Here is a 25,519-nt window from a genome sequence, read left to right on the forward strand (position 1 = left end):
CAAATCTAATGAATATTTTAAACTAGCATTTATATAATAATCGATAGGGACGTGATGATATAATAATTTTAAATTGTAATTGTAGTAGTTATTTAATATTGTATTACTTAAAAAAATAAATACAATATTATTACACAAATTAAAATCTATTGTGTTACATGTGGTGGTTAAGTAAAATAATAGAACAATTTTAAATATTCTTTATATTACTTAATTCAAAATTTAACAAGTTTTACATTTGCATAATATAGGAGATATAGATTAATACAAATACAAACAAACGATAAGACGAATAATAAAACAAGAATTTCCATCAAAGCTTTGTGTAAATCGTTACTTTTCACGATTATGAGTTTTTAAATCGAATAATCTATAAACTTAATTATAAAGAATATGCACATATCAAAAGATAGAATTCTATCTATGGTTTTAAACATTCTGTTAAAATTTTATTAACCCAATTAATTTCTTTTTGTTCTAGTCTTGACCAAATTTTATTAATCAAAGTACTATATTATGGCTAATTAAAATGATTGTGATCATTAAACTAAATTTATATTGAAAAATTTCGTTAATTTTCTTTATTAAGTATTAAGACTGAAAATCCAATTTACGATCATTTTCGAATTAAAAATAAGTCATGTTTTTTAGATGGTAAGTTGTAACGATAGAATTAAAATTCGAAAGTATTAATTACGGTGGATATTACAACCCGAAAATCAGAATAATCAAAGAACAATCAAAACGTTTCTCTTGGGATTACCAGAAAACTGAATTCCTTGTTCCTCTAATCATGAAGAAAAGTCCTATAATCAATCTAGAAACATGCTCAAAAATACATTTGCAATTCTAAAAGCTGCTAAAAGTTGTATATCGTGTAGAACTAAAACCTTAACCTAAAAACTAAAAAATTACTCCTAAAATTACTCCTAAAAATGTCTTAATTAAACCAGTTTTTTTAACCTCCACCAACACCTTCTGGTCTTTCAACTTCCTTTTCAATAATTAAATCTCTTTTTAACAATTCTCTTAAATCTTCACCAATTTCATCAGAAACATTTGAAGTTTCATAAGGATCAGAATTTAATTTTTTTAAACTATTATCTCTATCAATTATATTTAACATTCTTTTAAATTTTAAAAATAAAATTTCTGATCTAATTAATAATGGATCTAATTTTAAATGACCAGATAAATCATTAAAATATTTTAAAACTTCATCAAATTGTTTTAAATTTTGAACTACTATTCTTTCATTATCACTTAATATAGCTAATGCAAAAAATAAATGAAATTGTGATGAATAATAATCAGTCCATAATATTTCCCATAATCTATTTACTTGTTCGAAATCCAATTCCCTTTTGTACCAAACTAATAACATTCTAAAAAAGAAAAACAAGTCATTTGATTGACATAATTCTAAATGCTTATATAAGTTGGGTAATGTAAATTGTAATAATTTGTTCAACACCATCATTTGTTGTTTCATTCCTTGTTGACTTCTCAAAAAATTTCTTTCCATTCTTGTCATGAAATTCGAGAAAGCCCAAAAAGTTAAAGTTTCATCTTGGAATATAACATATAATGGTGATAACAAATCCGTCATACCTTGAACATAACCTAAATTTGTATTATATTCATTAAATGTTAATAAAATTTCTCTCATCTTAAACAAATGTTCATTTCTAATATTAGATACATCAAATTGATCATCACTTTCATCTACTTCACCTTCAACGTTTTTAAATAATTCAATTGATCTATCAGTTCTTTGAACATCTTTTTCAATTCGAAATTTTTGATCTTTCCAAAATTCAGTATTTCTTTTATCTTCATCATTTACCCATTTTAATTTTAATTCTTCATATCTTGTAGCATATGAATTTTTTAAAGCTTCTCTTTCTTCAGTTGATGAATCCCATGGATAAACATTTAATAAAAATAACCAAGCTTCTTTTCTAACTTCAGGAGCTAAACCTCCATGAAATATTCTACTTTTAACTTCTTCAACTGTAATACATAATCTACCAGAATAATCAAAAAATCCTTCCCATTCTTGTAAACTTATTTCTTCCCTTCTTGATGTTCTACTTAGTTCTTCTTGTGTTAATAATTCTTCAGAACCTAATTCTTTATTCAATTTATTATAAATATCATCATCTAACATATATTTTTGTGAACTTAGTTCTGCTTCTTCTTTAACTTGTTGAGCCCATTTAGCTAAATATATTCTTGCTGAATCAAATTCATCCCCTATCTTGGCAACTTCCGGTTGATACATTATTTCTTTTATTGGAGCTGGTGCATTATCTTCAATTAAATCCATAACTTGATTTTTAGTTTTAGCTGAAAATGTAGCAACAGTTTCTAAAACTTTCCATTTAGCAGTAGCAAATAATTTATTAACATCTGGTAATTTAAATGAATTATCTTGTGGAATTGGTTCTGGTTTTTTTTTAAAAGGTGCAAAATTTCTTAAATCATCTGATTCAGGATTTATTAAATAAACGGTTGGTTCAAGTGATGATTTTTGTACATTTACTAAAGTTTTTAAAATTTTTAAAAAATCAATTGCTCCCCAATACATTTCTCCATTATTATCATCACCAAAAGGATCAAATTGTTGATTTTGTAATTTTTGATTCTTTAAAGTTGATGAACTTTCATCATCATGGAAAAACATTATTGGTAATTTTTCACCATCTTGAGTATTTATTATAATACTTCCATACCAATATCCATGACTTGGGTTTCTAAATTGTATACTATAAATATATGATAATGTAGTTGTAAATGAATATGAACTTAAAATAGATGCACTTGGTTTGGGAACTATTCTACTTATTGGAGCTTTACCTTGCTTATTATATTTTAATGATCCTAAATTTAAATCAACTGTTTCAACATCTATTTTGTTGTAAGTGTCAATTTCTTCTTTACTTAAAGTATTTTCAGGTGAAAATGCTAATATGATTTCTAAATTTGTTGAATTTGAAGTTCTAGAAAGCGTTAAGAAACCAGGTAAATTGTCCTTTTTTGATGGTGTCGGGTGTAAATAAACTTTTGATTTAACAAATAATAATTCCACTTCTCCCTGATGTAATATTCGTTTAGCTGATAATGACATTGATCTATTGGTTTAAGAAGAAGTTGGGATATCCTTGTTGAAATCACAATCAAAATTTAAAAAATCCAGAAATCGCAATCTGTCTGGTAGCGGCAATTATCTTTAGGGGGCTTTGCCATCTAAAAACTCAAGGTTCATGACTTTTTGTTGAACCAATAAAGGAAATATCTTTTGGTACCAAATCTCTTTCTTTGTCAGTTGGGTTTATTTTTATATTAAAAGGTAACTATCCTGGTATGAAAAGTACCTGTACTTGCATACCTGATTATAATTCTAAATTTGTATTGTTGTCCTTTTTGAAATACTCGTAATTAAAAAGTTTCTTTGTCACAAAGTTTTACGTAAACTACTCAATTTATAAAATTTTGAAAAAATCACTATATTAAACAAATATAAGTGATTTGATTGGAATATTTCTTAGCTGATTAATCAGTATATTCTTTGATTTAAATGGACTTATTAAACTGAAGTGACACTAATTTAGTCGTGTAATGAAATACAATTTTAAAAACAATTCGCTTCAGATTTTTGTGTCAAGTTTCAGAGAAGTTTACAAAATGTTCTATACAGGATCATGTCAATTCTTACCTTTTGAAAATTCACAACAATTACATTAGTTAACAACTTCGATAAAGACATATATGAATGACTAATACTTTTATTGGTTGCTGGTGATGTTCAGGTTTCTATAGTGTCTATAGTGTTCACGTGTCTTAGTTTATGGTGTTCAGTAATTGAAATCAAAACAAATCCAAAACTTGATAATAATTATTTTTTTGCCTCACCTTTTTTAATTTAGTCTCACTAACTTGATCTCTTTTCAAAATCTCTCTTTCTCTCTCTGTCTCTTTGATCTCTCTCTCTCAACTTTGATAATAATAAAATTCGTATGTTTTTGTGCGAGTAGTTTTTAAATTTTAAAACCAAAACAAATAATCTAAAATCACTACAAAAGAAAAATTCAATTTAAAAATCAAATTTCCCCAAAATTATTTTTATAATTTTTTTATATTCACCTTTTTCTTTTAGTAACTTCATAAGGTTAATAAAGTATAAATAAACTCAATCTTCATCATTATGTCATCTACAAAAACAACTTCTTACAAGGGTATGTAAAAAATGATCAAAGGGATAGTTTAATACGTATAATTGAGGCAAAGTTGATACTAACTCAATATTCTATAGATATGATTAAAACTGCCATCCTTACTTTAAAAGAAAGAAATGGTAGTTCACGTCAATCCTTGAAAAAATATGTTCAATCAAACAACGATGTTAAAGGTAATTTTGAATCATTATTCAACTCTGCTTTAAGAAAAGGTGTTGCTTCAGGAGAATTTATTCAACCAAAAGGACCAAGTGGACCAGTTAAATTAAATAAATCAACAGCTCCATCAACCGAAACTAAAAAACCAGCTAAAAAAGTTACTAAACCATCAACTACTACTGCTAAACCAAAAGCTGCTAAAGTTACTAAACCAACTACTAAAAAAGCTACTACTGCTCCAAAAGCCAAAAAATCTGCTACTACTACTACTGCTGCTGCCCCAAAAAAGGCAGCTCCAAAAAAAGCTGCTGCTGCTAAAGCTGTTTCAAAAAAAGCAACTAAAGCTAAAAAATAGATTTGTGAAATACTTTTATTATTATTTTTTCAATTCTTTAAGTCAACAAAATCTATAACTTAATACCTCCGTTTTTTTCTTCATAAGTTTGGTTGTTACTTTTTTCAATTTTTGCTTCTTTCAAGTGTTTTTTTATTATTATTAATTTTATAGTTATCTACAAGTTTTTATAATTAATATATTTTATGTTTTAATCGTTATAAGTTTATTGATATACGCAAAAGCTTCAAGGTCATACTTTTGGTTCTACCCCAACGTAATCTTTTATCTAATTTATCATTAATACTATACTATCTACAACGTTTACTTTTGATATATTCGTGTTTTAAAGATTTCTTTGTATATTTACAATAGCTTCAAGGACATACTTCTTTCTCTTCCCAATGTAATTCATCATTTAATTCATAAACAAATCTTTTATCTTTATCTTGTTCATAATAATCAACATAATTTATAAATAACCCCACCAAGACAAAATTCTTAAATCCATCATCATCTTTTTTACCATCAACACCTCTTTGTATCTTTGAGATTAATTTTAAATTTTCGTCATTCATTTCTGATTTAGGATGTGGTTTTCTAAATGAAGTTTTCATAGATTTTGATAATTGTTCCCAATTTCTTTTTAGTTCTTGTTCCCATTCTTCTTTGGTAGGTGGAATTAAATTTTCTGTATGATGATTTTCTTCTTGAGAATTTTGATTTTTAGTAGTTGATGGTGATAATAATGATGATTGTATAGGTTTTGATTGTATATTTGAATTTGTGTTGTTATCATTAGCTCCATTAATATGACTTAAATCTATATTTGGTATATGTTCATCATCTATAATTTTAGCAATACCTCTAAATCTAATTTGTTTTCTAATATGACTAAACCAAAATACTGCTTCTATTTTATCATCCACTAAAAGTTCTTGATATTTTTCCATTCTTTTATCGGTTGTAAAAGTTAAAATATTTGATGATTTGTTATCAAATAACCAACCTCTATATATTAATGTTCTATTTTTTGGATAACCTGTTTTAGTATCTATTGTAGCTAATTGAAAAGTTGTAAAAGGTGGTTTATGATCCGTTGCTGTTAATTCTCCATTTATACAATTATTTAATAATGGAACCCAAGGAGCTTGAAAATTATATTGAACCATTTTCGGTATATTTGATTTTATTGCTTGATTAATTGTGTATTAATTGATTGATCTTTGATACCAGTAATTGATTTGAAGTAAATTTGAGATAATAGACCAGTCTGCTAAACTTGATAATTTAAGATTGCTAATACTAACAAACTGTAAAATTAATGGTCGTATGATATTAAAATAAAAGCTTGATAAATTTAACTTATAAAGCTCAAATCAATTTTTCTTTTTTGCATCAAATATCTCCGAACGAAAAAGAGAAAGAGAAAGAGGTTTCTCAATTAATTTTAATATTATTACACTAAACTTATATATCTACCACGTGTATAGAATAGTTGGTCAATCAGTTGTAGTTACAATCAAGTTGAATAGTCAAACTTACAAATCAATTAGCTGAAAATTAACTTAACAACCCAAAAAATCATGATTAAAATTTGACATGAAAACTAAGCAATTCAATTGAAATTAAATTTGTTACATATCATAATTAAATCATAATAGAGTAGAATATTTCTCGGTATTTCGTAATGATTCGGGTTTAATTAAATCCTTTATTTAATGATATAATAATTTATTAAACAACAAATAAATCAATTAGTTACTTCCAGTTGTTCTATTTATTTATCAGCACTTTCTTTTTCATCTGCAATTGTTGGCTTATTAATGGTTTGTTTTCTCAATTTTGTAACTTTCTTTATTAGAAACTAACTTATAAGCAGTGTAATCTAAGTTTTCAGTTTCTAAACATCTCTCACCATCAATATTTGTAACTATACCATTTTTCTGAAACTAATCTAAGTGTATGATAATATAGGGTTCCAAATTTTAAGAATATATATCTGTTTTTTGAAATGTATGTTGTAGAGGTATAGAATCATTGAAATTTTATTCAAGTGGTTCAAGCTCAAGTTCCTCTCGACCTAGGAAATTGAAACTAATAATATTTTCTGCAGTACTCAATATACGTTGTAAGGTTGATGTGATTCCTAAAGTGAAATATTTGTTAGTGGCTGAATAGTAGATTGGCTTTAAGACTTACTTTAAGATGGATGTATAAATTGATTTCCAATCAATTTGTTGGTTTTTGGCAATAAAACAACTATAAATAATTATAGTTGAAAATAAAGTTTACAAAAAAAGTGAAAAGTACTCCAAAAGCTACGAATAGGATTTATTAATTTTTATTCATAGCATTTGTATTTAATTCAAAAATTAATTTTAAAACACTGTGTTTCATGTTACCTCTTGTTAGTGACGATAGGGAAAAGTTGATTTGCATGATTTTATCTAAATTTCATTCATCTTTTGAAACCTAATAATTACAAAATTTGTTTCAGCTGACCACATAATCCTTGATCTCAACTTGATTCATTACTCATAGGACATATATGATCCAATTGACTTTTAAAATATGAAAGAACAAAGTCTATATTCTCTCAACTTTTAAGGTCAAAATTATTCAGTACTGCAGTAAGGATGCAAAAAAGGTAGATAGATTGAAAGTTGTAAATTTAATCTGAGTGTCAAATTTGTAAATGTTTTGTCAAAAAGTTTTGCTGCTTTGGCTTAGATTTTTGTGTAACTGCTTGTTCTGTATGGGATAGATCACGAGTTAGCAGTAGAACTAATAATGACGGTGGTTATAGCGAAATAGTGGAGGATATGAAGGAAGAGATTTTGGAAGACCAACATATGATAACAGATGTCGAGTAAGTCTTGTAGAACACAATGATTCTTTGATGGTTGAATATAAAAGTTATAATAATGAATGGTTTAACGCGCTAAATTTGAGGACTAATGAAATTATGTTTACGTATTAAGAATTTTTGAATGTCTTAGATAAGGCCTCTTCCACATTAAATCATTAACGAAAGTAATTTTGAGTCAAGTCAAAATTGTTTTACTAATAGTCATTTAAGATCATTTCTTTTTCAATGAATTAAACATCACCGGATAATGACATAAGAAAAATGCATACCTCGGGGTCAATCAACTAATAAAATTAGATCCATTAGATTTAGTTCATTTAATAATAGACGTATTGATGGACAGCTCGCTTTCAATTAATTCACGTCAAACATGGTTATTAAATTTAAGGGTACCCTTTCCTGGTTTTAGTTGATGTGGTCTAACTCCTAAATTGGATCTCCCTTATCATAAAATTTAAGAATTAATAAGATCTGAACTATTATATTTGCCATTTTACAACTCATTATTCAAAACTTTAAAGTGGCGCTACTTGTTTTTAATACGAATTGCATAAGTTTCTGACAAATGGATAAGTCAATAAAGTAATAGAATGAAGAAAAAACTATCCAATAGGTATTTCAAAATATTCAATTATTCGAAGTTAAATCCGCGATCAGGTTATGTCATGGCAAAGACATAAAGACATTTGTAAAGTTATTGTAAAGCAATGATACAGATATTAATTAAAGTTTTATTTATAGCAGATCATAATAACGTATCAAAAGCAGAAGAGTATATGTCTTGGATCAATTTTTTCAAAATCATATCTCGTCTTTTTAACAGCAGGTTCAAGTACTTCAAATATGAAATTTGCAATTAAATGGTGGAATAATTGCTGAAATGGTTTTTGGAGCAGATGTTGAATTTGCATGAGATTTAGGTACAGAAAGTATTTTATCTTTTTAAAAACTTAGCAGAATTAGTTGAGTAAATAAGACATAGACAATTCGTAGATGGAGTTACAATCCCAAAAACATTAAAAAAATTGTTTTCAGTTATAAATGAAGGACAATTTAGCAATCAAGAAGATTTCAACCCATTAATTGACTCCATAAAGTACCAAGGGAATTATCATTTTGTAAGTGATGAACTTTACTTATTTTTAGATGCTCACAAAAAGTTAGAAATTGTATTTGGTCATCATGGAGGTGATTCAGAAGATGTTAATCATTTACATAAATGGGTAAAAAAATGTGTGTGAAGTGTTGCTAATATGGGATTTTATTTCAAGTGATCGTTACATTGATGAATGTGCAGAAAATAATTGGAATGATGAACCTTCAAATTATTAGATTGTTAAATTTTGAGTTCTTTGTAAGTGGGTTTAACATACATTTATCAAATTTTAGGTGAGGACATCTCATGAAAGCACAATTGATAAAAATTTTTGAGTATAAGCTGAAATGCAATTGTTGAAGCCTCAGTCGTCCATTGGAAGACGAAGTTGGCGCATCCTTAAGAGATTTAGAAACTTATGGTTCTCACAAACATATAATTCAAAAGTTGTTGCAACATATGGGGAATTGATTATATTTTGATTTGAGTCGATACATTTAAGTTGCAAATGCGCTACCAAATATTACAATACTTCAAATCGGCATTCCAAATTTATTTAGGGTTATTTAGGGTCTAAATTTGCATCAATTGAGATACATACTAACGAGCCACATACTTAAAGTTGAAGATAGCATTACAAAATAACAAAAATCACCAAATATAAATTCTCAAGATTTTCCCAAATCGATTTCAAAATTTATGTCACTTTTTTTTTACTTCTTTCTCACTAATAATAAATTTCACCTTTTCCACAGCTTCACAGCATACTTCTTCTGACTGTGAGAGTTTATAAGTTCAATCCACTTTATTATTATTAAATTCAAACTTTTTTCCAATTACTTATTAATTATGTCAATTTTCAAAAAAATTTCATTATTCCACCACTCCAAAAAATCAACTAAATCATCATCACCAGAGTCATCATCAATTGAAGGATCATCACCAAATTCATCATCAACTGATAAAAAACACCACAACTTTCTCAAAAAATTATTCAAAAAAAATAGAAAAGCAAAAAAAGTTGATTCACCACCACCACCAGAACAACAACAACAACAACAACAACAACAACAACAACAACAACAACAACAACAACAACAACAACAACAACAACAACAACAACAAGAATTAAAAAATCTGATAAATGAAGATGTAATACAAGAAATGCAAGAAGACAATAAACAAGAACTTGCTTTAATCAAATATATTACCCCATCTAATGAAGAATAAGACATGGAAAACTCATTTATAAACAACAGACCAAGATTTGAAGAACCCACTCAAAAAGATTTACAAAGCCTCCCCATCATAAAACAATCATATATTGAAGATTTGGAAAGCATATATGATGATGGTGAAAATGCTTTCTATAGTTTCAAAGAAGAAGAACATCATTATTCAAATGAACATCTTTATAATAATCATACTAGAAATGCTTTTTTTAGTTTTAATGAGGAAGAACATCATTATTCAAATGAACATTTTTACAATAATCATTTTTACTCGGATGATTGGGCAAATACAAGTTCAGATGAACCAAGCTTTAATTATACTCGATTTGATTTAGACGAAGATGAAATTCAAGATCAGCAACAACAACAACATCATCAACAACAACAACAACAACAACACAGATTTTTCAATGCAGATGTATCATATGCAAGTGTTGAAGGTGAATCATTTGATCAACATAACCATTTCCATTATTTTGAAGAATATCAAGAAGATGAAGAAATAGAAATAAATAATACTTTCTCAAGGTTTAAAAAAGTTTTCTCAAAATTAAAAATGTATGTTAAAGGAAGAATAAAAGTATTGATGCAGAAGGACTGATACTAAGGTGTTTAATAAGATTTAAATTTTATGGTTTTAGTTGTTGTACCTATATTTTCATTTACTTAAACACCAAAATTTTACAAAATTATAAAAAATTTAAAAGTGAATTTAAATATTAGTGTGTTTTGTTGTTGAACATTCTTATTTACTTCACCACAAAAATTGAATCTTAAAAATATCATTAATACTAATCAGTTGATTCTTCATTATCACAAAAATATTCAGTTTAAAAAAAATTATTAACACTAATCAGTTGATTCTACATCATCACAATAATATTCAATTCAAAATCATTAATACTAATCAGTTAATTCTACATTATTACAATATTATTCGATCTAAAAGAAATCATTAATACTAATCAGTTGATTCCAATACTAAGGTGTTTAATAAAATTTAAATTATATGGTTTTAGTTGTTGTACCTAATATTTTTATTTACTAAAACACCAAAATTTTACAAAATTATAAAAATTCTAATGGTGAATTTAAATATTAATGTGTTTTGTTGTTGAACATTCTTATTTACTTCACCACAAAAATTCAATTTAAAAAAAAATCATTAATACTAATCAGTTGTTCTACATTACCACAATAATATTCAATCTAAAAAAGAACCATTAATACTAATCAGTTGATTCTACATTATCATAAAAATATTCAATTTAAAAAAAAATCATCAATACTAATTAGTTGATTCTACATTATCATAAAAATATTCAATTCAAAAAAGTATCATTAAAACTAATCAGTTAATTCTACATTATCACAAAAATATTCAAAATCGACTAAAAATCATTAACACTAATCATTTGATTCTACATTATTACAATATTATTTAATCTAAAAAAAATCATTAATACTAATCAGTTGATTCCGATACTAAGGTGTTTGATAAAATTTAAATTATATGGTTTTAGTTGTTGTACCTAATATTTTTATTTACTAAAACACCAAAATTTTACAAAATTATAAAAATTCTAAAGGTGAATTTAAATATTAACGTGTTTTGTTGTTGAACATTCTTTATTTACTTCACCACAAAAATTAAATCTTAAAAATATCATTAATACTAATCAGTTGATTCTACATTATCACAATAATATTCAATTCAAAAAAATATCATTACAACTAATTAGTTGATTCTACATTATCACAAAAATATCCAAAATCGACTAAAAATTTCAATTGACTTCTTTTATTGCTTTCAAAATTAAATCATCATTATTGCAATTCAAATTACAAAATAAAAAATTAATATCAACAAATCAATTTTCCCAATCTACCACAACAAATCATAAATATATTAAATTCAACAATTCCAATTGGACTGGCCCCTCAATTAGTACAATTTTAATGTATTCACAAAAATCACAATTTCAAATCACCAAAAATTATTTGTTTAATTCAATAATGTACAAAAAAAAAAAATTGTCTTATAACCAAATATTGCTAATTTATATTAAAGTAAAATATAATTCCAATTTCTTTCAACCGTATCCTGTAGTATTTATCTCTATCTCTTTTCTCTAATAATAAAACTTTTATTTATAACATGTTCATTTAGTTTAAAATTAATTAATATGAAAACATGTGTTTCATATTTTTCTTTCAATAAGCTCGTATGAATATGTCTAACAATATGAATTTAAATTACACAAAACCTTAAAATAAAGGGTTCATTTCTGAAAATACACTATTTCCGAACCCTAACTTGATTATTGCAAGTGACAGTTAATTAATTTTACTAGTATCTTAATATTACTATACATATATACATTAGCTTTCATTAATATCATCCTCGTCATCATTTTCTATAGCTCTACCTTTAACAAATTTTTCAATTTTAACTTGTTCATTTAAATTTTTATATAATTTAATTGAAGTACCAAAAGATCTAATCAACACAAACGACAAAAACAGATAAGTGAAAATTATATTCATTTTAGATTTATTTAAATATCCCAAAATCAAACCTGGTAAATGAGTAACAAGGGAAAATTTTAAAACTTTATAAAATCCATTTTTATGAAGTTGTTGATTAAAATTTGGATCTAGGTTTTTTGAATTATATAAACATTTTAAAACTGGTAATATTGTCCATATTGATGCTAATAAATGAAATGGAATTGATATACCATTTAAATGAATCATATGAATTGAAACCATCCATGCTGTCCATAATGAATAAGAAATTAAAAATGATACTGTTGAAGTTGCATTTAAATTAAATACTCCAACATCTAAAATTCTTTGTAATGCATTTGGTCGATCATTAATTTCATTTGTACCAATTTGTTGATAATGTTTATCTACTATTGACAAAATTTTTAATTCAATAATTAATCCAGTTGATAAACTTGTTAAATCAGCTAGTTTCCAATCAATTTCTGTAGGTCCAATATATGGAATAAAACTTAATAAGCTAGAAGCAGCATATACCAAGGGTCTTCCTAATATCAACGCGGATACAATAGTTCCAACAATTAAACAAATTGCGAAAAAATTAAGAATCAAAATAAGTCCATAACACCTGGTTTTAAAAGCTGGAGGTCTATAAACAATAGTGTGAACATCATCAGAATTTAATTCTTCTTCTTCACTTGAAGGGGTTTCATAACCAGATGATTTTATATCTTCTTCACTAACATCTTTCAATAATTTATCATCTTTTGTAACTGGTACAAAAAGCTTTTTTACGAATTTACGGGTAACGGTATCATTTCCTGGAGCTCTTACAAAAAACCCATCAGGGACAAAACATGCATTAACTTGTGGATTTGATTTGAAAATTTCTTGAGCTTCTCTATAAGTTACTGGTTTTGAATAATCTGGTTGTGCAGTACCTAAAATTTGTTGAGTAAAATTTCTATAAATAATATGACCTCTTTCATGCAGAATTGGTTTACCCAATATAAAATGTGATAATCTTAATTTATGTGCACTGATTTCAAAAGCTCTTTTCCAATACATTCGAATATATTTTGTAATTACTGGTTGAAGTTCATTTGCTAAAACAAAAAATGCTAATGATGTAAATAAACTTGAATTTGTATTGACTTGAATTGGTAACATTACATTATATTTACCATGATCAGGAGTAACCAAATATCTTAAACCCCAAGTAACTGATCCAATCCCAAAAACTATAAAAGCAGTGTAGACTTTACCAGATAAAACTATTCTAGATAATTGTAAACTTAAAGGTTTCACGAGAGCATCATGAATCAATCTAGCATTTGGATCATCTGGAGATCTTATAAAGAACAAAACTCCTGGTCTTAATATATTGCTCCTAACCATTCCAACAAATAATGCAAAAATTAACATATAAATTGTTCCACTTAACCAATATATACTCACTCTAACATAACTAATTTGAGTTAATTCACTACTTGACGTAAGGACACCATTGGGTTTGTTCATAAATAATGGGGCCGCGCAAATATCTAATAAGGAACCACAATATACTGGGAATAAAAAAATTTCAATAGCGAAAATTAAAAATACTTTGGCTGTTGAACTAATTTCAAATAATATTTTGAAAACTTTTCTTGAAGTTCCCAAAATTGGTCTTTTTTTGGAAATTAAATGTTTCATAAGTTGATGAATAAAACCAATAATAATACTATAACCAATTAATATCAAACAACTTCTTTCAACTAAAGTTAATTGTGGTGGTTTTTGGAAAAATAAATCATTAATGAGGTTTTTTATGACCATGAAAATTTCATTACTTGAAGCTAATAAAAAATTTAACACTTCGTTATTAGTGGTGGTGGTTCTTAATTCATTAATGACTGAAATCCATTCATTGACTATATGTGGTGTGAATGAACTAATATATTTTAAAATGAATCCAGTAACGAATACAAACCCATTCCCAATCAAATGAGGAACTAAGTAAATCAAAAATAAATAAGCAGTAATAATTGCATCACATAAGACCATAATAAATAACGGGGTTTTAATATTCAATGTAAATCCGAAAATTTCTAAAAATTCACCAATTGCTCCATTATTATTATTTGGTAATGCATCATCATCAATATCTTCTCCATCTTCTTCATCATCAAACATTTGATCAAATAAATTTGGTTCTGGTTCTTCCACCACCAAGTCATTTTCATTTAAAATTTCAATATCTTCTCCAACTGGTTCATCACTTCCATCTGAATCTTCAACTCTATTTAAGATGTGTTGTCTTTCTTCATTTCTATCACCATTAAATAATTCTCCTCTATTCATTGCTCTTCTTAAATTTTCTTCAAAATTTATCATTTGATCATTTCCTTGATCTTGTAAATCATTTATTGCTCTATTTAATTGATCTAATCTTTGAATATTTGTTGCTGCATTTCTTTGATCTTCATTTTCACCTCTTCTTAAACTATCCAATGCATTTTGTAACATATCAACTAATTTTGTTTTGGGTTCTTTACCAATCTTTCTATGTAATAATTTAAGGTATCCTTCATCTCTTATAACCCATTCTCTTTCAACAAATAATGCAATATGAACTATAATAGCAACAACTAAGTATCTTACACCACTGAAATAAGTATAACTGAAAAATGTTCTCAATTTTAATAACATTAGTTGTAGGCTTGACATATTAGAATTATTTTTAATTAATGAAACAATATCATATTCTCCAAAATATAATGCATTTAAAAAATCTTGATTATTAATAGGTAAACTCCCATCTATTGCCCAAGTATATATTCTACCACAAAATTTCCAAAAAATAGGTACTTGAATCAAAACACATGTAATATATAATGAAATACTTAACATTTTAATAAAAGTATCTGAAATTAATTGAATAAATTTTGACCAAATTAAATTTAACGGTATAGTTTTTGGCATATTTGGATCATAAATGATTTTGAACTTATAGTTTGTATTACAAATATCACATTTTTCAGTAGATTTATTCGAATGCTTTAACCATTCCAATAAACAATCTTGATGAATATATTTGATTGAACCTCGACATTTACATGGATGATATAATGGTTGATTGGGAGTTCCTTCTCCTCGACAAATACGACAAGTATGATCTATATCCGCGGCCATCTTGATATGTTTTCCTGCTAGCGGTTTATGACTTTACTATGTTGTAAAAATGATGGAATAAACGTTGTATAGTTGATCTGATTTACTTAGTAATTAAGCTGCACAAGATTTTTAAAACAAATACGATTAGATTGTCATGACAGAGAATATCAATTTGAGACAAGCATTTTATTACTTAAACTATTAAACATCAAAACCAGATTATGTTTTACTCTTTTACCTTCTTTTCCCTTTTCTTATACTTCTTTCTCTTTGGTTTACCATCTTCATCATATTCCACTGCTCTTTTTTTATATTTTTTACGTCCAGTAGCAGTTAAATTTTGATTATCATCATTTTGTAAATTTTCTTCATCATTATCATTTTCACCATCATCTTCATCATTACTATTATTATCATCATCATCATCATCCATTTTAACTTTATCATTATCTTCTTCAAATAATTTTTTAGCTTTTTCTATTCTTTGTTGTTGTTCTAAAATATATAACATTCTACTTAATTTTAATGGATCATTTTTTAGAGCAAATGCTAAATCATTTAATTTTATTCTGTTACGACCTTGGGTTTTGGCGTAATTGACCATTGATGTTGATAATTTGGTTATGAATTCAATTAATAAATCTTCTAATGCTGATATTGTTGATTCTAATGAATATGGTTGATCTCCCATTGAATATAGTAAATTTTCGATATCTTTTGCAAAAAGTTTACGGTTTTTGGATTTCCTTTTGGTTGCTTGGATTGAAGGTAGATTACTTGGTGGTGGATTATTAAAATTTGGTTGTTGATTAGACATTGTTGAAGTAATGAATTATGATTAGAAAAGAGTTGTCTAGATTAAGTTGATACTTTTATTTTGTGTTGTGTTTTATTTACAAAAGATTCTACGTACATTTAATCATTCTCAAGCTTAAATTTTTCTACAACTTCCATAATCAAAAATCAAATTACACTTTTGGATTAAATTAAAAATTAAATAAATAAGAATATCTATACATATTATTAAAGCTGGCTAATCATATTAAGCCAATGGATCTCTTTTTTTCCATTCCAAAATTAAATCGTCTTTTGGGAAAATAGTTGCAAATACTTTAATTTCTTCTGATAATTTTGTTTTATGATGAATCAAATCAGAATTCATTAAAAATTTACCCAACATACCTGTGAAAGTCATTAAAACATAATTTTGTCCTAAACAAACGTGAGGACCAGTACCAAATACTAACCAATTACGTTTATTCATATCTCCTACTGGATTTGCCCATCTTTCTGGAATATAAGAATCTGGATCTTCATAAACTTCTGGATCATGTAATGCAGGATATAAAGTTGGTATAATCATTGAACCTTTTGGTGCTGAATAAGTTTCTGTTACTGGGAATGATTTTTTAACAACATATGGTACCATTAAAACAGGTGGTCTATATCTTAAACTTTCTCTTACTGCATAGTTTGTATATGTCATTTCATTGATTAAATCAAGAGTTAATGGAACTGATGGATCATTATTTCTAACTCTCAATTGTTCTTCTCTTATTTTTGCAGCAACATCTGGTCTATCTGCAACAATTTGAAATAACCAACAAGCCAAAGAACTTGAAGCATCTTGTGAAGCAAAAAGGAAAGTAAAAATAACTTCAGAAATTTCTCTATTTGAAAATTCTCTAACAAGTAATCTAGATTCTGCATCATCTAAATGTTTTTCTCTTGCATCTTTCATAAGATGAATCCATTCATCCATGATACAAGTTGGTTTACCATTTTCTTTATTTATATGAGTTTTAGCCATTTCTGCACAATTTTCAAAAATTTTCATAGTATCATCAGCAATTTTTTTACCATACCATGTTTTAGTATATGGTATTATAATTGGAAAATTAACTAATTCTAAAGCTGCAGTAACTCTATAATAATTATCAGCAATTAATGCAATTTGTTCTTCAGTTATATAATCACCACAAAATGTTCTTAAACTTAATGCACATAATAATTCTCTAAATTCTGGGAAAAATTTTCTTGGTCCATCATAATTTATAAATTTATTAAGATATATATCCATATATTTTTCTTGAATTGGAATATAAATTTCTAAAGCTTTTCTTGAAAATAAACCATTTAATGATCTTCTATAATCAGTATGAGCTTTTCCATCTAAAAATACCCAATTAGTTGGTCTTAAAATTTTAACAGCAACATCAACAACACATGGTTTAACATATCTTGGTGAAGCTAAAATTTTTCTTGCTAAATCTCTACTTGATGCAATAATAACAAATTTATGAAAAATTGAAACACAACTTAATTCACCACTTGCCCATTTTGCTTTATATTCTTCAAATTTTGGATCTAATGATTCTAAAAATGGACCAATTATTGGCCAAACTTTTAATGGTGGTCCAACTATTGAACCTTTATTAAATTGATATTTAATTTGATCATATGATAATATAAATACAATTGATGCAATAATAATTTGTAACCAAGTAGTTGATTGAAATAAATTAATAAAATAATTTATATATTGATTTGATGATATAAAAGTTTTAGTTTGATCATTAAATAGTTTATCAACAAATAATGGAGTTGTTTTATTAAAATTCATTTTTTATTTTGATAGTTTGAAGTGATACGGGTTAAAAGGAAATAATTTTTGAATAATTATTAAAATATAACGTTATATGAATTATTTAGTCAACGAATGTGAAATATAAAAATTTGGTCCCCTGATTGTACTCTTATTAAATTATTTAAAATTAATAATAAGAGTATAATATAGATATGATCTTACCAAATGATAAGTATTATTAATTGATATTATGAAATAGAAAAGAAGGAAGATGAAAATAAATAAAATTTAATTAAAGAAAAAAAGTTTTTTTTTTTTGTCTCTTTGTATTGTTGTGGTTTTTTATTTTCTAACCGATACTATTAAATGATTAATAAATCGTTTAAGATTATTTCAAAAATAATCAAAGGAATTAAAAGTCTCAAGAGATCTAAAGTATTTGCAATTTATTCTTTAAGATCTATATAAAACAGATATATAAGTATTTATTAAATCTATATTTTTTTTTTATATAAGTCAATCTAATCAATTTTTCATTTTAAGAGATCTTAAAAAATCTTATAAATTCTATCTGTAAAAATAAAAGATGAAAATTTTAATTATTTTTTTTTGTATTTCTCTCTCGTTTAGAATAAAAAAAAAATAAATAATTTATACGATAAGAAAATATTGAAAATCTATAATAGATATAAGAATAAGAATAAATATAATTACATATAATTTTATTTGAAAAAGTTATTAAGGGTTGGTGTTGTAAAATAAATATTTATAAATTGTTGAATTAGAAAATTCATAAGATATTATTTCATTGAAAACAGGGGGCAATTGATCTTTAATAAATAATTTCTTATTTAGAGGGTTGTAATTTGTTTGTGTGTTTCAAGTTATTTCTTTTTTTTTTTTACTGTTTAATTTCATTTTCATCGTATTATAAATTATTAAAAATTTTATACGTCAAACACAAAGACTTTTAATTTTATATCCGATGGATTTTATTATATTTTTTTTAAACGTTTATTTTTTTTTTTTTGTTTAACTCATCAATTCTAAATTTATACGAGTAGACTAAAGCCACCACTTAAATTTAAATCTTTAATCTAATCCGATCTAATATCCGTTTAAATTTTTTTCAGAAATTATCCGAATTTAATTTTTTCAGATTTTATTATAATAATTTATAAATGAAAAGTGTATTGATCATATTAAGTTTTAACAACAATAAATAAAATCATAATGAAACTGTCATTAAATGTGTTTGATTTCAGCGAACTGAAAAGAATGAGATTACCTTATTTTACATATACTTCTTCTAATTATTATATTTTTCTTAATATCAATTTATTTAGCTCAAAACATTTATTTAGCATTATTCAATTGAATATGAAAATGAAATGAAGAATGTAAAATCTTACTGACTTAGATTCATCTCATACACATATGTTTAAAGTTTTAAAAATTTGAACAAAAACTGTACTAAATTTTTGCATCACGGCTAATGCAAATAATTTAAAATTCTTTTGTTCTTCATGACTATAAACATTTTTACCCTCAAAAGTTTGCCAATTAATTTAAAAATGGTATGAAGTAAAGTAATACACACTTTTAGTCAAATCTCCTCAAGATAAGTTTCAGAGTTAAAATTTTGAGCCAAATTTTGTAATATATGATTTAATTGTTATTTAGTTATCCCTTCATTTTTTCCTCAAAATTTTGTACATACTTGAATCAAACTAATCTGAATAGATTGTCTGTTATAGTTGCTTCAAGAGTGGGTTGATGTATTTCTTTTGACCACATAAAATATATCAATCTTCATGATCTTTATACATAAGCTCAATCGTAGAGATTATCTTGAAATATTAGATTTTTGGTGATTCTTACTGATTCCCTAGCAAATTTAGATCAATCAATGTTACCGGCTCACAAAAATCAGAAAAGGTGGGAAATCTATCACACTCGAAAGTCAATAATACCAGACTTTTTCACCCTGAAGTGAGCCCTGGATCGAGATATAAATTTTATCTTAATAATTGGGTTCAATATACGAACATTATTCGTGTGAAAATTATTTTTTAGTATTTTCGTATTTGATATTAAAATTTACGAAAGATTTGCAGCCAACTTGAAAATAAAATTTAAGTATCAAAAATGTAATTTGTGAAAGAATGAGTTTTTGATAAGGCGTTTTGATTGTTATAAAAGTGTTTCCAAATTTAATGAAACATTATTAAGATGGAAATTATTCGATTGAATGACAAAAGTCCCTCTATAATGTTATATTTCTTGTATTAAAGAATTACGCTTATTCACTCCGTTTTAATTTATAAAATTTAAAGAACTTAATCAGTGAATTTTCCCTTTAAAAATTACATTTGCAAATTTCTGATTCTTCTACAAAAATATCTTCACCAGCATTTGGGTTTTGAGGTATTACGCGCCCGTTTTTGCTAAGCGAATGTGGTAATTCTTCATGGAACATGAATCAAATAGGGTCAATAATTTTTCGCAATAATTGTACAATCATTTTTGTTGTTGATATTAAACGTTCTTGGAAGCTATAGTTTTCATAAGATAGTTATCGGTTGATACTTGGTAAAGTAACACAACACCTCAAGGCAATGGTCAACTTTACTATTTCACCACAAATTCCCAGTAATGTGATTTTTATACACAAATATTTGAGAAAATACGTTGTCACCCTTTCATACTTCACACAATGGAAATGTACTATAGGATGTCTGTTGGACTAATCTCAATCTGCTCCTGATACATCGACAAATATTTTTTTTGTATAATCACTGTTCAAGTGCAGTAAATTCAATTTCAATAAAGTTTCATCAAGTAAAACGAGTGCTATGACGGTAACTACATAGGTACGTCACCAAAGATTATAGTCTTTACAAATATTTGGTGAAGAACATTATTTGAGATAGACTTTTCAGTAACTAATTTATTTTTGTACTATATTTTGATTATTTCACTCATCTCTTAACAAAAATAAAAAAATTAATTTAGTACTACCAAAATTTAAACAGTCAAACAACATCATCTTCAATGGGGAAAAGAAAAATTAAAACCCAAGATTTAGAAAGAAGAAAGAAAATCAAACAAGATCAAGATGCAAAATTATCAATGGGATTATTTAATGAAGACATAACTAGTGATATAGAAGATCAATCAAATAATTGGGAGGATGAAGAACAAGATTATGAATTAAAACCAAGAGAAATGAAAGAAAAACATATGGTCGAGTCATTACCTATAAAGAGAATTGATGGTACCGTAGAACGAGTGTTGAGAGAAGTAATAAAAAAAGAAGAACCAGAAGACGAGGGAGAAGAAGAACAGGAAGAGCCATTAGAAGAACAAACAAAAGAACAGGAGGAGGAAGAACCCGATGATTATGCAAATTTATCACCACAAGAAAAACTTATTAAAACTAAAGAAGATATAGCAGAATTAGCATCAAAATTGATTGAAAACCCCGAGGAAAATATCACATGTTTAACAAGATTAAGAAAAATGAGTGAATCCAAAAATTTTATGACTTCACAATTAGTAATAATGTCATTGATACCTATTTTCAAATCATTAGCACCTTCTTATAAAATAAGACCTTTGACAGATATGGAGAAAAGAGAAAAAGTAAGTAGAGAGATTGCAAGATTAAGACAATTTGAACAATCTTTAGTTGTGAATTACAAATCATATATTGATTTGTTATATAAACATTCTAAAATATCCTATTCAAATTCTTTAAATAACAACAAAATTACAAGTGACCAATTGAAAAGAGGAAATTTAGCATTAAAAGCAGCAACTGAATTATGTCTATCATCATTAAGACATTTTAATTATAGATCAGAATTATTTACTATATTAATCAAAAGATTGAATAAAAAACCAAAACAACAACAAGATTTACCTATATTTATAAAATCAATTAGGGTTTTGGAAACATTACTTAAAGAAGATGAAGAACACGGTGATATCACATTTGAAATTATTAAAATAATATCTAAAACAATAAAAAGTAAGAATTTCAGAGTTGATGAGTCAGTACTAAATGTTTTCTTATCCATTTCATTATTGGAAGATTATGATCCAAACCAAAACAAAGATGATTTCAAACCAAAATTAAAGAAAAAAGATAGAGTACATCTTTCTAAAAAAGAACGTAAAAATAGAAAAGAAAGAAAAGAAATTGAAGAAGAAATGAGAACTGCTCAACAAGCAATAACCATAGAACAAAGAGAAAAATATCAATCACAAGTTTTGAAAATGGTACTAATGAGTTATTTGGAAATTTTAAAAGCTAGTCAAGGTTCATTTCAAAAAGGGACTGAAAATGATGATGCAATTTTATTAATAGGAAGTGTTTTGGAAGGATTAAGTAGATATGGACAAATGGCAAATTTTGACTTATTAGGTGATTTTTTACAAGTACTAAGAGAAATTATGGTTGATGTTGTTGATGAAGAAGAAGGAATATATACTGGTAAACAAATAAGAATCATTTTACTTTGTATTGCAACATCTTTTTCTTTAGTGTTGAACCATGGATCAATGGGTAGATTACCAATTGCAATAGATTTTAGTTCATTTATTGATACATTATATAAATTATTGACAGATATTGCATTAGATTCGGATTTAGAATTTAGTCATAAAACATTGAGGTTAGCAGACCCAATTACTGAAGAATTAACAAAACCAGCAGTTAATGTATCAACAAAATCAGAATTATTATTACGTTGTTTAGATTTTATTTTTTTCAGATCTAAAAATGGTACAATCTCAAGAGCAACTGCATTCACTAAAAGATTATATATTTTGGCTTTACAAACTCCAGAAAAGACTTCGCTAGCAATTTTAAAATTTATTGGGAAATTAATAAGTAGATATGATAATAATTTAAAGGGATTATGGAATACAGAAGATAGTGTTGGTGAAGGAAATTATATTTTAGGAATTGAAAAAAATGATGAACTGATTATAAGATTAGAAAGATGTAATATTGGTGCAGCAACATTATGGGAAAATGTTTTATTGGATGATTATTACGCCCCAATAGTTAAAGACGGTTCAAGATCTTTGATGAAAAATAGTAAAAATGAAGGGAGGTAGATAGATAAATTCTCATAGATTAATTTAATGAATGTAAATGACTTTTAGCTAGCTCTTGTTTTAAGAGGTGTTTTGTAGTAAAAACCCTCTCAAAAGTGTAAGAGGCAAATTTAAATGTATAATATAAAAGAATAATAAGTTTAAATAATTTTGCAACCCATTAATGTAATTAATCAAAAGATGCAATTCACGTTGGAAGTTAAAGATTCTGATCTACTACCACCATATTCAGATAAAGTTATACTACCTCAACATATTTTATCATCAATTATAAATGAAATATCTGAAACAGATCTACCTCATCCATTAATTTTTAAAATCACAAATACACAAGATATATCAATTTATACATTTATTGGAGTTAAAGAATTTACAAGTGAAGATGAAGTAATAATACTACCGAAATATATATCGACTAAACTTCGAAAACCAACACAAATAACAATAGAATTACTAAAACATATCCCAAAATCAAATTCATTAAAATTAAAACAAAAGAATTTTTATGCAAATATTAGTAATTGGAAATTCTTTTTGGAGAATAAATTAAATCAATATTATACTTTATTAATCAAAGATGATGATTTGATTTTAGAAGTTGATGGATTGAGATATGAATTAGAAGTTGAGGAAATTAATGATAATAAAAATTTAAAAGTTGCAAGTATAATTGATACTGATGTTGTTTTAGATATTGTACCGTATAATGATGAACACGCAAAATCTCAATTAGATTATTTGAATCATCAACAAAATATTCAAGAAATCAAAGTTGGAGAAGAAGTTTCTGTGATTGGGTTAAAATCAATATTGAATGGCGGATTTGTACCAATTATGTATAAAATAGACATTACAAAAGTGGGAGCACTAAAAATTGAGCTAGAAGGTGAGGCAGATTTTATAATTGGTATGGATAAATTTTTGGCTGTTGATAGTTTTGCATTTTCGACTATGGATAAAGAATCATCGGCAGTAGAATTGGACTTGAATCAAGATTTGTTTAAGAATAAATTGATAAAATATAATGATATTAAAGAGTTAGAAGGTGATGAAGATAATGATGAAAAATATATATATCTTGTTGCATTTACATGGGAAAAAGAAGAAGATGTCAAAATTAAAATCACTGATAAAATCTTGAAAGAAGTTGAATATCCTGGTGGTACAACAACTCAATGTCCAAATTGTTTGAAACAAATATCATCTGATAAAATCATACTACATGAAAGTTTTTGCAAAAGAAATAACGTTAGATGTTTGAGATGTGACTCCATTTTCCATAAATCTATACCAGAAAGTCATTGGCATTGTGATAAATGTGATGGATATGGTAATTCACAAATTTCTCAATTTAAACATATAAAACTATATCATTCTCCACAACAATACATTTGTTGTAACACTCAATTTCAAAATTTTTTCCAATTAGCAAATCATAAATCAACTGAATGTCCACAAAAATTGCATCAATGTAGATTTTGTCACTTGATTGTACCACAAGAAACAGCAACTTATCAAGATAAGTTTGAAAATTTAACTCATCATGAGAATTTATGTGGTAATAAGACAACAGAATGTTTTAAATGTAATAAAATAATAAGAGTTAAAGATTTTCCCAAGCACCTCAAATTTCATGAATTTGGAAAAATCCAATACAATAATGATTTGAATTTCTCGAGTTGCACTAATTTGAATTGTATTAACGAATCACTGGAAAACGATTTGGGGTTATGTGATATTTGTTTTGGTCCATTATATATTAACCAACATGATCCAAATAATTTAAAACTTCAAATTAGAATTGAAAGAAGGTATATGATTCAATTAAGTAAAGGATGTGGTAACCAATGGTGTAATAATGAATATTGCAAAACTGGAAATCAACAAATAAGTGCCAACACAATCAAAGATAATTTACAATTAATAAATGAAAAATTATTCAAAAATATTTATAAACCAGTATTACCAATAAATTTGAAACTTGAACATCATAAAGGTATTAATAAGTTATGGTTTTGTGTGAATGAATCAACATCAAATAAGAAAATACTATTTGATTTAATCAATTCAGAAAATGAATACGATAAAGAAATAATTCTAAAAAGTATAAAATCAAATTCTGATGAAGATAAAATAAGACAATGGTTGAATGATAATGGTATTAAAAAGAAGTAAACGGATTTAATTACAAAAATGGATAAATACGTCAT

General features: G+C 26.1%; 10 protein-coding genes across 10 annotated transcripts; 5 read left to right on the forward strand and 5 right to left on the reverse strand. All coding sequences in view use genetic code 12, as the record gives it.

Moving 5' to 3' along the window:
* Positions 1-958: 958 nt before the first annotated feature.
* Positions 959-3,130, reverse strand: GYP7 (Gyp7p; the record flags this gene model as incomplete). The annotated part of the gene is made up of 1 exon (XM_051766373.1): positions 959-3,130. One exon carries the CDS (start codon positions 3,128-3,130, stop codon positions 959-961), a length of 2,172 nt encoding a protein of 723 aa, XP_051617336.1.
* A 1,077-nt stretch (positions 3,131-4,207) lies between these two features.
* Positions 4,208-4,752, forward strand: HHO1 (histone; the record flags this gene model as incomplete). The annotated part of the gene is made up of 2 exons (XM_051766374.1): positions 4,208-4,238; positions 4,316-4,752. The coding sequence occupies 2 exons, from the start codon at positions 4,208-4,210 to the stop codon at positions 4,750-4,752; spliced, it is 468 nt and encodes a 155-aa protein (XP_051617337.1).
* A 356-nt stretch (positions 4,753-5,108) lies between these two features.
* On the reverse strand, positions 5,109-5,903 carry KGF54_005565 (uncharacterized protein; the record flags this gene model as incomplete). Its single annotated transcript, XM_051766375.1, has 1 exon — positions 5,109-5,903. One exon carries the CDS (start codon positions 5,901-5,903, stop codon positions 5,109-5,111), a length of 795 nt encoding a protein of 264 aa, XP_051617338.1.
* Positions 5,904-9,548: 3,645 nt separating this feature from the next.
* Positions 9,549-9,929, forward strand: KGF54_005566 (uncharacterized protein; the record flags this gene model as incomplete). The annotated part of the gene is made up of 1 exon (XM_051766376.1): positions 9,549-9,929. The coding sequence occupies one exon, from the start codon at positions 9,549-9,551 to the stop codon at positions 9,927-9,929; it is 381 nt and encodes a 126-aa protein (XP_051617339.1).
* Positions 9,930-10,044: 115 nt separating this feature from the next.
* On the forward strand, positions 10,045-10,532 carry KGF54_005567 (uncharacterized protein; the record flags this gene model as incomplete). Its single annotated transcript, XM_051766377.1, has 2 exons — positions 10,045-10,053; positions 10,155-10,532. 2 exons carry the CDS (start codon positions 10,045-10,047, stop codon positions 10,530-10,532), a joined length of 387 nt encoding a protein of 128 aa, XP_051617340.1.
* A 1,781-nt stretch (positions 10,533-12,313) lies between these two features.
* On the reverse strand, positions 12,314-15,613 carry KGF54_005568 (E3 ubiquitin-protein ligase; the record flags this gene model as incomplete). The annotated part of the gene is made up of 1 exon (XM_051766379.1): positions 12,314-15,613. The coding sequence occupies one exon, from the start codon at positions 15,611-15,613 to the stop codon at positions 12,314-12,316; it is 3,300 nt and encodes a 1,099-aa protein (XP_051617341.1).
* A 208-nt stretch (positions 15,614-15,821) lies between these two features.
* TAF19 (Taf19p) lies at positions 15,822-16,412 on the reverse strand (the record flags this gene model as incomplete). Its single annotated transcript, XM_051766380.1, has 1 exon — positions 15,822-16,412. One exon carries the CDS (start codon positions 16,410-16,412, stop codon positions 15,822-15,824), a length of 591 nt encoding a protein of 196 aa, XP_051617342.1.
* Positions 16,413-16,637: 225 nt separating this feature from the next.
* Positions 16,638-18,218, reverse strand: ERG5 (C-22 sterol desaturase; the record flags this gene model as incomplete). The annotated part of the gene is made up of 1 exon (XM_051766381.1): positions 16,638-18,218. The coding sequence occupies one exon, from the start codon at positions 18,216-18,218 to the stop codon at positions 16,638-16,640; it is 1,581 nt and encodes a 526-aa protein (XP_051617343.1).
* Positions 18,219-21,236: 3,018 nt separating this feature from the next.
* KGF54_005571 (uncharacterized protein) lies at positions 21,237-23,309 on the forward strand (the record flags this gene model as incomplete). The annotated part of the gene is made up of 1 exon (XM_051766382.1): positions 21,237-23,309. One exon carries the CDS (start codon positions 21,237-21,239, stop codon positions 23,307-23,309), a length of 2,073 nt encoding a protein of 690 aa, XP_051617344.1.
* A 180-nt stretch (positions 23,310-23,489) lies between these two features.
* On the forward strand, positions 23,490-25,484 carry KGF54_005572 (uncharacterized protein; the record flags this gene model as incomplete). The annotated part of the gene is made up of 1 exon (XM_051766383.1): positions 23,490-25,484. The coding sequence occupies one exon, from the start codon at positions 23,490-23,492 to the stop codon at positions 25,482-25,484; it is 1,995 nt and encodes a 664-aa protein (XP_051617345.1).
* Positions 25,485-25,519: the final 35 nt, after the last annotated feature.

The sequence above is a fragment of the Candida jiufengensis genome, assembly GCF_024610255.1.
Source record: "Candida jiufengensis strain CBS 10846 chromosome Unknown scaffold10, whole genome shotgun sequence".
In the NCBI taxonomy this organism is placed as follows: domain Eukaryota; kingdom Fungi; phylum Ascomycota; class Pichiomycetes; order Serinales; family Debaryomycetaceae; genus Lodderomyces; species Lodderomyces jiufengensis.